At 39.2% G+C, this 12328-nt stretch overlaps 1 protein-coding gene across 7 annotated transcripts in view; it reads left to right on the top strand.

Moving 5' to 3' along the window:
- hig (locomotion-related protein hikaru genki) overlaps positions 1–12328 on the top strand; it is a 147973-nt gene that overhangs the window by 21222 nt on the left and 114423 nt on the right. For 3 of the 7 annotated variants that reach the window (XR_015536002.1, XM_022059582.2, XM_022059575.2), the window contains exon 1: positions 7507–8063. The exons of 3 other annotated variants lie outside the window; for them this stretch is intronic. Coding sequence is in view for 2 of the 4 variants with exons in the window: in XM_022059582.2 (XP_021915274.1) it covers positions 7970–8063 (94 nt within the window). In the remaining 2 variants the exon portion in view is untranslated. Of the gene's footprint in view, positions 1–7503; positions 8064–12328 lie in introns of those variants that run through there. One more of the 7 variants, XM_022059581.2, reaches the window with a different exon arrangement.

Here is a 12328-nt window from a genome sequence, read left to right as displayed (position 1 = left end):
TTGTGCTCATACCGACAAAATACGTATTATGTACATGGCGTGTTGTTTGTAAGTCAACGATTACAAACATGGCAACCGCGCGAACACTTTAGATTTTATTCAACAAAGTTGACATACTGATGAACTATTATTAAATGAAAATAAACCAGGTAGACTTTATCGTATTTATGAATTTTAGGTCTGTATGTAGAGCTTCTGTCAAATACGCAGTGCAAGGAGAAACAAAATGTTTATGTACGGGTACACAGTTAAAGATGATAAGTGGACGACATTTTTTAAGAAGTACTACATTGTATCTGAATCGAATTCACCCAGATGTGTCGTGCCACCATTATTTATTTAGGAAGAGGCTACATGAAAACACGCGAAGTTATAACATTTTATTCACTACTGAATTAGATTATTAATTTTAATTTAAATTTGTATAAATTGCTATACTTTTTCAGTTTAGATTCAGAATTAACTCCGAAATGATAGATCTCTTTAGACACATAACAGAGAAGAAAATACGGGTTACTGACCTCTTGCAAGGCCCGTGCCTACACAGCACAACACTGAAGCACGGAGATGCATATTAATTGTACCTGGTGCCGGTCCCGTGTTCGATCTGACGAGTCGGAGACTGCGCAGCCACTGCGGTCGGAAGATAAATTTTTCAAAGTAAAATATTAGAAGTGAGACAAATTCTTAGAAGTCTTATTTTCCGTTAATGGTCGTCTTTTTTCCGCCACTGTGGCGGTGACTACGAATTTTCTTTTTAAGATATCGTGTATACACACGTTTCAGTTAGAAAATTGGACAGAAAGAAGGTCTTTATGCAAATATGAAAATATTATTTCTTTTGTTTCTTTTGACTTACGCGAGTCGTAGTCATACTGAAGCCACACTGCATTCCTTCCAGTAGACACATCTGTCTGGATTGTCCCAAGGGTAACGTTCTGTGTTTGAACACTCACGTCAGCTAGAATATATCGATCGTGGTCTTCAGGGTTGTGACGCCGTGTGATCTTGTAGGTGGTTACCAACGCCCATCCAAAACGATATCTGTACGGCCATGAGGACCTCACATCTCAGCCAGAATACAGAAGATCGATACTGACCAAAATTAAATTTACCCGACAAGTTTTAATTTACTTGAGCTCCGTGAAGTTGTTCGTTAGATGAAACACAAGGGTCGGTCTGCAGAACATACACGAGGGTAAGGGTCGTACAGTGTACAATACAGTGCTTGAATGCTGTGTTGGTACGTACACGCAGAATTCAGTTTGAAATTGGTGCACACTAATATTTCATCTACACTTAGTTCGCACATGGTGCCAGAAACAGAATTGAGATATTCCTAATATAATAATACTGAAAGTAGTGTTTTTAATTCTGAGAATGTTAACCACTCTCTACTGTTTATTTTAGCCAGCACGTGTTAACGTTACAGTCGGCCTAATTCCGTGGGCAAAGTAAATAAACGAAGACAATTTGAAATTAAACTGTTGTACTGTGGATCAGAAATGAGCCGGGATAGCTCAGTCAGTATAGTGACTAGCTACGGGCTGGACGACCGGGGTTCGATCCCCGACGGACCGGCTCTGGGGCCCACCTAGCCTCCTCTACAATGGGTACCGGGGTCCTTTGCCGGGGGTAAAGCCGGCCGGGGCGTGATGCTGACCACTCACCCCCATCTAGTGCCGAGGTCAAGGAAGAAAGGAGCTATACCTCCACTCACCCCAAACGCCTACATGGCGTATAGTGGGACAAACTTTACTTTACTTTTACTGTGGATCAGAAACCGTCTTGAGAAGCCAATAGCCGTTGGCCTGGTTGTCAATAACTGTCCCACATTTTATAAAATCACGAGGGTTTTTGTCGTTTATATGTTTTAAGATGTCTTTCTGTTTCAAAGCTTTTAAACAATAATTTATATCTGAATTTATCATTTCTCCGTGAAACTATACGTGCTTTCAATATGATTTTCCTTCAATTCTACAGGATTTTGACTGCGGTAGTTTACACTTAAAATTATTCATTGCCAGGACTTTTTCCATCGTCTATTCTTTAAAAGCACGACGTTTCGGAGGCTGGTTCTGTCTCTGTCTCTGTCTTCAGGTGAGATAGAGACTAGCTCTAGAGCTAGTCTCTATCTAAGGGACCCAACAGAGTAGGTACCTCTCACCTGAAGACGGAGACAGAACCAGCCTCCGAAACGTCGTACGTTTAAAGAACAGACGATGGAAAAAGTCCTGGCAATGAATAATTTTAAATGATTTTCCTTGATTTGACAACCGTGATAATATTTGGTCAGAGTGAAAATTATAAAGCTCATTGCTATGAAGTTCTTGTCTAGTTTCCTGCCAGATATTTTTATCATCTCCTTAATCTGATTTCTTTCCTTAGAGTGAGAGGCCACGTTTTATATCTGTATATAAAGTACAATTATAATTTTTGGGGTTTTCTTTAAAAAGGGTATGGTAAAATAATTCCGCACTAATTAGCATTCTAAGAACATAGCTCTGCTTTGTGAAAGCAGTTTCTGCAGGTTATTGTTCCTCCAAAACATTTGAGCTTTGTCATATTTTCGAATGCTTTGCTAGCCATCTTGCTTTAAGTTGTGATTTTGTTCCGAATTCTGGTAATAGAACACAAGACTGCTCCAGAATGCAATAACAAGACTTCCGGAACCAAACTGCGCATCCTTCTGTGTCATTGTGATTTCGCGATGTTTCTGAATTGGGAACAGAGCTTGGCTTGTTTCAAGGTACCGTCCAGATATTCGTGTGGAGGAGCTGACGGGTCTACAAAGAAGTCTTTAGGCAAAATAGCAAAACGTCACTGTCTGCGCTCTTAACAGAGCTCTATAAACTACAAAGCAGGAGTTCCTAGCGACAACACTGTTTGCTGAAATAATCCTTTAGATATTCAAACAAAAGAAATCAGTAAGGTAAAAAGGAATTGGAATGCATGCGGCACTACTGAGGAATCAATCTTATTTTTCTACTCTTCAAAAATATTTTTACTTCAAAGCCGTCTTTTGAAGGTCTTATACTCATGGGTTCCGTTGTTGTTTAACGAAGTGCAAGTTTCGAGAGTCTGTCATCGTCAGTTTCGTTCATATGAGTTGAATTTTGTCTATATTCTTCCATCTGATGAGTAATTAGTTCCTTCTGCACACTTAATTTTTAATTTTGTCTGATTTAGTACATTCCTTTACACTTCTTAAAATTTAATTTAAGATGCTTCAATGTTGCTGCCATTTTTTCTCCTCAACCCACGTTTCACTTGTACACAATTCTGTGAAAAATGCCATCACGTTATAAAAAAATTAACCTTCTTTCTCTCTTTACTTTCTAGTGTTCTGTTTAATGTATTCCTTTATACAAATGCACTTTCTTTCTAATGTCATAGTAAGTCACTGGAAATTTGTTTCAGAAACTGGACGAATTAAAAGTGAGAATAGTTCTATGCTTGTCTTTTGCAAAACACTAAATTTTATACCCCAGTTCAGAGGTTACAGTTGTCCGTTATTGTTTTCATTCTTAATGAAGTTTATGAAAAACGAGCGTAGAAGATTTGTCTTATATGGTTTAAGCTTTAAGCAAGATTATCCTGATATAATAATCAATGTCCGTCCATTGCTGAAAGAATTGAAAGTAAGTTCTGACGGTGAGTACTCTTATAGTAAGAAATGTAAACGAATCTGTGGTGTGGTCTGAAGGAGTCTGCGTTTTGCGGGAGTTTGGAGTCTTATAAATATATTTTTTATATTGCGTATCTTGAATGCGATTTAAAAAGAAATTCTGCAGTAAATAATATTATTATTCAACATAAATAATTTTTCCCCCGTCAAATTTGACGAGTTATACTACACTAGTATGCGTAATGTTACTTCATGTATGTTCGTCACTGTACAGTGTATTAAAAATCTCGACCGAAGAACGGGTACATTCCTCGTTAATAACTTTCTTTAAAAGTTGTCGCTTTCAGGAATTGCTACCATTTTGAAGGACTCTGGTAACATCCTCATGTGTCATGTTGTTTATGGTTTACTGTGACAGATATTCTGTAGCTGGTTCCCGTCTTTAGGCGGCCGGTCGTAAATATGCCTCATTTTGCATTATTATTTTGTTTAAAATTTCCGGGGACGATTGGGATCGAACTCGGAACTAACCTTTGTGCCAATGTTCAGCTGCTAAGGGAGAGATTTAGATGCCTTTCGTGATGTAGGGTTATGTGAGGTTGGTGACTCGCATGCGCAGAAGAACATGTGCGCTTGCTTAGAAGGAAATGTGCAACATTAAGCTTTTCGTTGGCGGATTTAGTTGAAATTTGTTATGTTGGATTAGGTTGGGCTGGGTTAGGCGAGGTTAGTGTCGCGCATGCACAAACTTACATTTGGTGATGCGTAAGACGAAATACGCGAAGTTCAGCTGCTTAGGGGCAGAATAATTTGCATTTGGTTATGTTGGGCTAGGCTGGGGTAGATTTTCTGTGATTAATTATGCACATGCTCAAATGAACATTTTCGCCTGCGTAGAAGACAGCTACTCTGGGCAACATTTAGTCGAAATCGGTTACGTTGGGTTTGAAAATGTGAGGTTATTCAGCCAATTGTGGAGTGGACCATGTAAAATGTACAGCTGTTAAAGACCAGATTTAGTTTAGGTTAGGTTAAGTTGTGGTTAGTTGTGTTGGGTTGGTTTGTTAAGTTGGGTTAGGTTAGAAAATTGTTAGAGTGGGTTAGGCCAGTGAAGTTCGTGATGCGCGTACCCAGAAGTCATTGTGCAATCGTAAGTTGCTAAGGGACAGATTTACTTTAATTTGATTAATTTGGCTAAAATTATATTTTCAATCTTATACACCATGATAAAAGCCGCCCTTAGTACCACGCTTTGCACTCTGAACTTCTATTTGTATTAATGCAGGCAGTTATGTGAATACACTGTGAATTTTCACGAAAATGTAGGTTTCTGCTAGTCCGTGTTATTACTGTGTCTGAATCTCTAAATGCCTCAGTGACGTTACTTGTATCTCACAAGTTTTTCGGAGTAGAATATTCCGAGTATAAGCTGTAACTTAATGTAGGTCTAGTGAACTGAATTTTATACAAAGAAATATGGGAATGATGTTTCGGTTGCATCTTCTTACAGACAGACGACTGATAGGAGTTCAAAGCTGCAGGTTGGGAATGTGGATTGTGAAGTCGTAAAGTTGCTCCATTCTGCTGTAAACGCTTGCTTATGACGTGACTTAAAGATTTAGATTTTATCTCCTTAGTCGAAATCAACCTGTTTCCAGTACGTTGATTTGCAAGAGGAAAAGCGGTTGTGCTGTGTTGTAGATTCAGAATGCCAATCTTGAAAACTAGCGAGACATGAAGACACGTTGTGTTACTTCTGTGGCGGGAATTATGTACGTTTGGTACGCATGGTTTGACGTAATGTAAATCTGGATGGAAGAGACTGCTTTTTTCAGCAGTTTTGCTACACGACGTTGAGTGTACACACAAATCTGGGCATCAACGCTACATGCGACCCTTAATGATAAGCTCGTCCAATGCGGCCTTTGTGGAACTTCGACTTTTGTAGCGCCTTGTAAGAGTAAATACAATTTATGCAGGATCTGAGATTTCTATGGCGTTGAGTTTACTGTGTATTTTGTGTTTTACTTAACGATGCTGTCAGTAGCTCAGGCCACATAACGTCGGTTTAAATAATAATAAATGGAAATACAGTGTTCTGAATTATAGGAGCACCTGCTGAAAACAACGCATCGTTACTGTTTGTTAATTCTATTATATCTGTTTAAGTTTAAATCTATTTTAATAAACGAGTTTTAGGGACAGCTTGTAACACCTACTGCTTTTCAAATGCCTCAGTAGGTTTTAAGAAGCTGATAAGAAGAATAAATTAATAATTGTACAGTTTAATATTCTATTTATTTGTAATATGTTCGGTAGCACAGATTCTATTCACGCTAAATTTACCCGATATAACCCTCATTCTTTCGCACTGTCACCATAATTGCAATTCTTATTATGTGAAAGACGTTTTATGTATAATTTCTAGGTATGTTTATCATCTGTCTCCACCCATAATTTAACATGGACATCTTACTTTCAATCGATACTTTTAAATAGTTCCTGGAATTCTGTCAAGATATCCTTTCCAACGTGATCTTTTAATTTCTTATTTATCGCTTTATTAATTAATTCTGCTACCCGCGACGCTATTGTCATAATTTATTAATTTCTTATGAATGAATATGGAGCAGCGGTGGAATGATTTTGGCAGAGGAAAACCGAAGGATTCGGAGAAACCTGCCACAATGGCGCTTTGACAGTCACACATCCTGCATGAACTGACCTGGGCGTGAATCTGGGCCTCCGAGCTGGGACGCCGGCGTCTAACCGCCTGAGCTATGCACGGTCTTAAGTTCTTTCCCGCTGTTTTATACAATTTAGACCTGTTCTTTAAACCTGGATGTTTCCGAAGAAATGTTCGGCGACAGTTTCTCCGTATTAACATCCTTCATTAAACATGTTCTTTATGACACTCCTCTTGAATGCTGGTTATTTGTAGGCAACGAGCGATTCGTCAGCAGTAGGAAACAGATTCTACGTGGCATAGGAGAAAAACCAACGGTAGGCAGCTCATTGTACTGTGAGAGCGTAACCCGAATGTTCAACACAAATCCCAACTTAAAATTATTCATTGTCAGGACTTTCTCCATCGTCTGTTCTTTAAAACCACGACGTTTCGGAGGCTGGTTCTGACTCCGTCTTCAGGTGAGAGGTCGTGGTTTTAAAGAACAGACGATGGAAAAAGTCCTGACAATGAATAATTTTAAGTGTAAACTACCGTCGTCAAAACCCTTTAGAATTGAAATTCCAACATTGCTCACCTTGAGCCTGTTATAGCCAACCCATTAACCATATAACCCATCGTATGACTCGTCTTAATGCTATCTTTCCATCCTGTTTTTGGTCTTCGAGTTAGACGTTTTCCAAGAGTTGTCCCCACCAGAATTCTGTATGAGTTCCTCAAGTCGATTCCATCGCATCCCCCCTACATATCACTATGACTATAACTTTTTCTAGATGATCTCCATAAATCTCGAAGTTTCTCGTTACGTTGGCATGATTTCGAAAGTCACCCTCTGTGCGTCTTTAAGTCCAGGTATTTTTCTTAACACTTTGTTTTCAGGCGTACGTATTTAATCCTCGTCCTCAAATTAAGACCCTGTCATTTCACCCATGCAAAACAAGTGGCAGAATTACTCGCTTTTATATCTTTATCCTCAGACTTGCGTAAAGTAGATGGGATGATAAAACCTCGAAGTGAATCCTAAGAAATATTTCGAGAACTTAGTCTTAATTCTCAAACTATTTATTAAATAAAAATAATCACTTAGACTTAGTCTAACTTAGCTAACTGTTCTTATTCCTGTCACTACGCAGGTACTTGGGCATGCGCAAAGCCGGACTTCGGAGCCGACTTAGCGCTTTGCCCTGTTGTTTCATTCAGTTGCTGTTTATGGTATGATTTGATAGGAAGTACCGCAGAGCTGAGCCGTGGTCATGCAAAGGTGGGTGTGTGTGTGTGTTTATACGCCTCGTTAGTCCCAATGGGACACCGACTCTTACAGTAAAACTTTCGTTAATTGTAGCTCGATAAAAAGGCTCAGCGGACAGTTGGTGGTGCTTGGCGCCACCGTGTAGTTTGCAGTTGCAGGTACTGTAATGATGTGTGTTCAGTAACGAAGATTGAAAAGCAACTTGCCACTTTACAAAACTTTATTGCAGCTGCGTGTTTGTGCGTATGTGTTTATATATGGATTGTACTGTAAATAGAATCTCTCCCGAGTGTTGATTTATGCTGGGATGTAGTTAAAATGTGAATTGAAAGTGAGTTCAGTATGATTTCAATGCGGGTAACATGAACACATGACCACGTGGGTTGGGTGAGAACGCAGCAGCAACATGTGGTGTCGTGTGTTGATCTGTGTGGGCCTTGCAGCCACCGCGACTTCTTCAGCCCCGGTAGCCTCTGCCAAGAGAAGCGTGCAGATGCAAGGTGAGGCCGAAAGCGTGGTTATCGTAGCAACATTTCATAAAAGTAAAGAGAGAGAAAGCTAGACATCTTTCTCTTTGCCAACTCGTCCAGGCGAAAATGTATTTATCCTGGCATTCGGTGGGTTGGAGGGGCTTTGTTCCTAGGGATAATGCGGCCGGAGCATGAAGCTGATAGCAAACGCCAACTAGTGCAGAGGTTAAAATGTTTGAGGCTTTGCTTCAACTGTTACGTCTTCTTGATTAGTGAGTGTACAGAAAGCCGTAAATATGTCATATTGCAGTAAGCGTAGCACTGAAAATTTTTCCACAGAAACAATACAAATATGACTAGGATGTAGACTATATTTTGATATGTATTCATTTATTTGCGAATATTTTATGAAGTTCAGAAGGAAATGTAGTGGGTCGAAAGTCCCGAAGTTAAATTAACTATTCAAATTCTACTGCATATTTCGTATCCCAATATCAAATGTACTAGTAGTGGACATCCGTAGAACAGTTTGGGATATGAAAAAGGCAGACAAAGAGAGATCATTCCCCATTATGCATTCCTTTGTTCACAAAGATGAATACTATATAATATAATATATTGTATGACTTCATAAAGCTCACTAATCAAAACAAGGAACAGTCCTCTGTCAATTGTGCGCGCGCTATGCGTCACGTTCAAATGCTGCATTCAATCACTGAAATGTTTTGCATAAGCAGATTTTGTCTGATAATGTCTTCTCTTCTCTTGACACATTTCCATTTTATCTTCAACAACGTATTTCTAATAATCGTCATTTCATTTAACTATTGAAATATTTATTATAAAGAACATTTTGAAAACTTGAATTTTATGTAAGTTCAAGGAGCATCAATAAGCATACATTAAAACTTTACTTCAAACCTTCTCACGGAGATAAAACGTCAGTGTTGATATTCTGGATTATGACGCCATTTTCAGGGCTGAAGATGAAGACGGTATGTTTCTCCGTAAGGATGGTTCCTACCTGCTAGTCCACATGGCGTTAGAGCCCAGGAGACCAACTCCAGCAGTTGTTAATTGATTCCATTAGCTGCTGAGTAATACGTAGCCATTTAATTAAGAACATACAAAGAACTGTCCCCATAAATACGGACAAATCAAACGGGTCGAAGCTCTGGGCTAAACTAATTGAACAGGTCTTCTAGTGGCGAAGATCACGTGACTGATACGGAAAGTTTTGGCCCAGGATGGTGACTGGTGGTTCGATGACGTCCGTTGTTGAAGACAACTCATAAACCTTGCGCCGTAATGTGGAGCAACTCGTTTGCTCTGTCAAGGCTTTTCACTTTCTCCGGGCTCCTTCATTTTATAAAACATTCCAAGTTAAAGGAAGACCGAAACTGCCCCTTCCAGCAGATCCAAACCACATTAAATGTCGGGGAAATAATGAAAATAGTGCATTTGACGGGATAATAGAATTGCTTCAAATTATTATTGTAGGAAGGCCAAGAATGAATTGTTTTGATTTATGAGTACGATTTTTCAGAGAATGATAGTTTTAGATTTTATATGATTTATAACAGAATAAATGTTACACCCTTTCTTCGGAAAAGTTCTGCCACAGTATCTTTTCAGTATAAGTATTTAATAAAATCGGATTTACTGAAGAAATCATAACTTCAACTAACCCTTTGAAACCCAGTGGTAACTGTACGCCCCACCTGCTTCAGTTTTCGAAAACTCTTTTAGTATTTGTGGGTTTCGTATGATTCTCAGTGCAATACAGCATTAACCGGTTGATCTTTGTGGTACGGACCGAACATTTAAATATTATTTAGATTCTCTTTGGCTTCAAGGGTTCAAGACTTGTGCAGGAAAGACTAAACGATGGGCCAGTATCGCGTCTTTGTCTACGTCCTGTTTTACGAATGCGAATGGAAGGTGTGGGCCACGAGTTTTTCGTTCCTAATTGTTGCTGTGAAGTAGCATCACCGTTGTCCCGGAATGTACAGGAAATCCCAAAAATATGTATACACCTACAGTACGAAATACTAACCTTGTTATCGGTCCCCGTGTCTTCTTTTACGAAAGACATGGATGGTGGACATTTTGAACACGTACACTAGATTACTTAATTAAAGTGCCAATTCTGACGTATGGAATGATTTAGTTAAGTATTAAAATATCTTTATTTCGTCCATTGAATGCGTGTATATATCTTTTGGGACATTCTGTATAGTTGGCTTAGGCAAACTACATATTTCAATACAACACGCCGGAACTGTCTGCGCTCGTTTGTTGGCGGTTTTCTCAGGTCGACCGTCGTTCGTATATCGTAGCGGAACAACGTTAGAAAGGTCGGAGGGGAAGACCCCCTCCCCTTTTGAAAGCCAGGGGGTGAAGTAGTTATGCATTGCCCAAAGTAAAACGTATTGTGACAAGAAGACACGGGATTAGAGGTTGAAACTGCATATGCTTACGTATCTTCACTTCCTGCCACAGTACTGCTGTTACTGATATGAATTCAGAATTCTCAGTTGTCCGTAACGTAGATCAGCTGACTATGACACTCATGCAATTTATTAAATTTTACTAGTGGAAAAGGCCCCTTGAAATTCTATGGAGAATGACTTCTTTCGTATTTTCATATGTTACCCAAAAAATTCTTTAAATTATTTTTCGTATTTTCCTCTCTTTTCTTACATATTACTTTCCCACGCCTTACAACGTATTAAACACAAAAATTTTAGCAGGAATATTTTCGTCACCCATTGTAAAAGTACATCTGAAAGCTGCCTGATGATAGCAGCACTTACAAAATAGAAAATTCTGCCGTCTAGCATCATCACTAAGAAAATAGTTATGTATGACACACAGTCACTGTCATTGACTTTATCCATATATATGCTTGTGTGTGTATTTTAACATATGTTGTCACCACAGCTTCCGATAGTAGAAGGCTTTGTACGTTCTATACCGCGTATGGCATCGTTTCAAGAAATAAGCAGGGGCACCTGTGATTTTATGGTGTACAGTAGATGTATCTTAATATTACAAGTTGTATAGTTATCTGTTGGGGATGAATTCGATTCGTATACCAGACGTAATTTACATTCTGTTTCTGCATTGGTTTACGTGGTTCTCAGACTGACCGTCCACGCCCTGTTCTTGACAATCGCTCCCACTGGACGCTCATTATTATTACGTGCTGGAGTTCTACTTGCGGCTTTTCCTCCCATTAACTCGCACTGGTCTCTATGTCAGGTCACACCGCTCACTGCAAGACTATTTTGAGAGGCGCCTTTTATGACTCCAACTGCAATTTCGTCAGGGAATGAGTTAGGACATTCATATCCTCTTTTCTTTAATAGAGTTCTGAGGCGTGATTAAAATTTGAAGTCATATCCGGGAGATTGTGTAGCACATGCCAAGAAGTGACTTCAGAGTGACGTTTAAGCGTGGATAATGTAAATTTAAAAGCAACCATGGGTACACGGTTTCCTTGACTATCCTTTTTTCCATTACATTAAAAAACAATTTCCTAAATTCCGCAAGCCTGTCTTATTTATTGGGTTTTCGGTTTCTTAACGACGCTTTTTAAACAGCTTAGGTCACGTAGCGTCGAATAATGTGATAATTGTATTAACGATGAATGTGAAGGTAAGCGATTATGGCTTACTTTAATCTAGTCTACTGCCCTATAATTTTCTTGGAGGAACTGAGGAAAATAAGACCTCGTTAGTGTATCCCATATCCTACATCGGATCACATGGTTTCCGGAATACGAAGCAGGAGAGCTAATTGCTCGACCGCTACGTGTGGCATACTGTATCCCCTAACATGGCATAACGCTCAAATAGTGTTTCAGAAATATTCTGAAATGAAGAGCACATGAGCTGAAGCCAGCTTTAATAGTTTCCTTACATAATTGAAGTCTGGTATGGCGTACTTTAGTGGTTTCCAGCCTTATAACAGCCAAAGGCCATATTTTTACCGCTACAGATTCGATCGATGTTCACTTAAAGATTCTTCATAATCATCGCTTTGTTTTCATAACTAATTTGCCTCAGCGCGTTTTCCCATTTATCGGGTATAGCGGAATACACGATAAAATGGTCATAAAACAGACTTCCATGTTTTAAGGTTTTGATTGATGCTGCTTTGTTGATATGCTCTGAATTTCTGGTAGATTTAAGCTAACTAACTAACTAGATGGCTTACCGAACCCGAAGGTTCATCACCGAATTAACCAAAGCCCTCCACCGGACCCTGTCCTGGGCCAACAAAATCCAGTT

The sequence above is a fragment of the Zootermopsis nevadensis genome, unplaced genomic scaffold (assembly GCF_977971745.1).
Source record: "Zootermopsis nevadensis isolate Lab colony 2312 unplaced genomic scaffold, Znev_1.0 Znev_ptg000020l, whole genome shotgun sequence".
Lineage (NCBI taxonomy): Eukaryota > Metazoa > Arthropoda > Insecta > Blattodea > Termopsidae > Zootermopsis > Zootermopsis nevadensis.
This window is presented reverse-complemented; position numbering and strand designations above follow the sequence as displayed.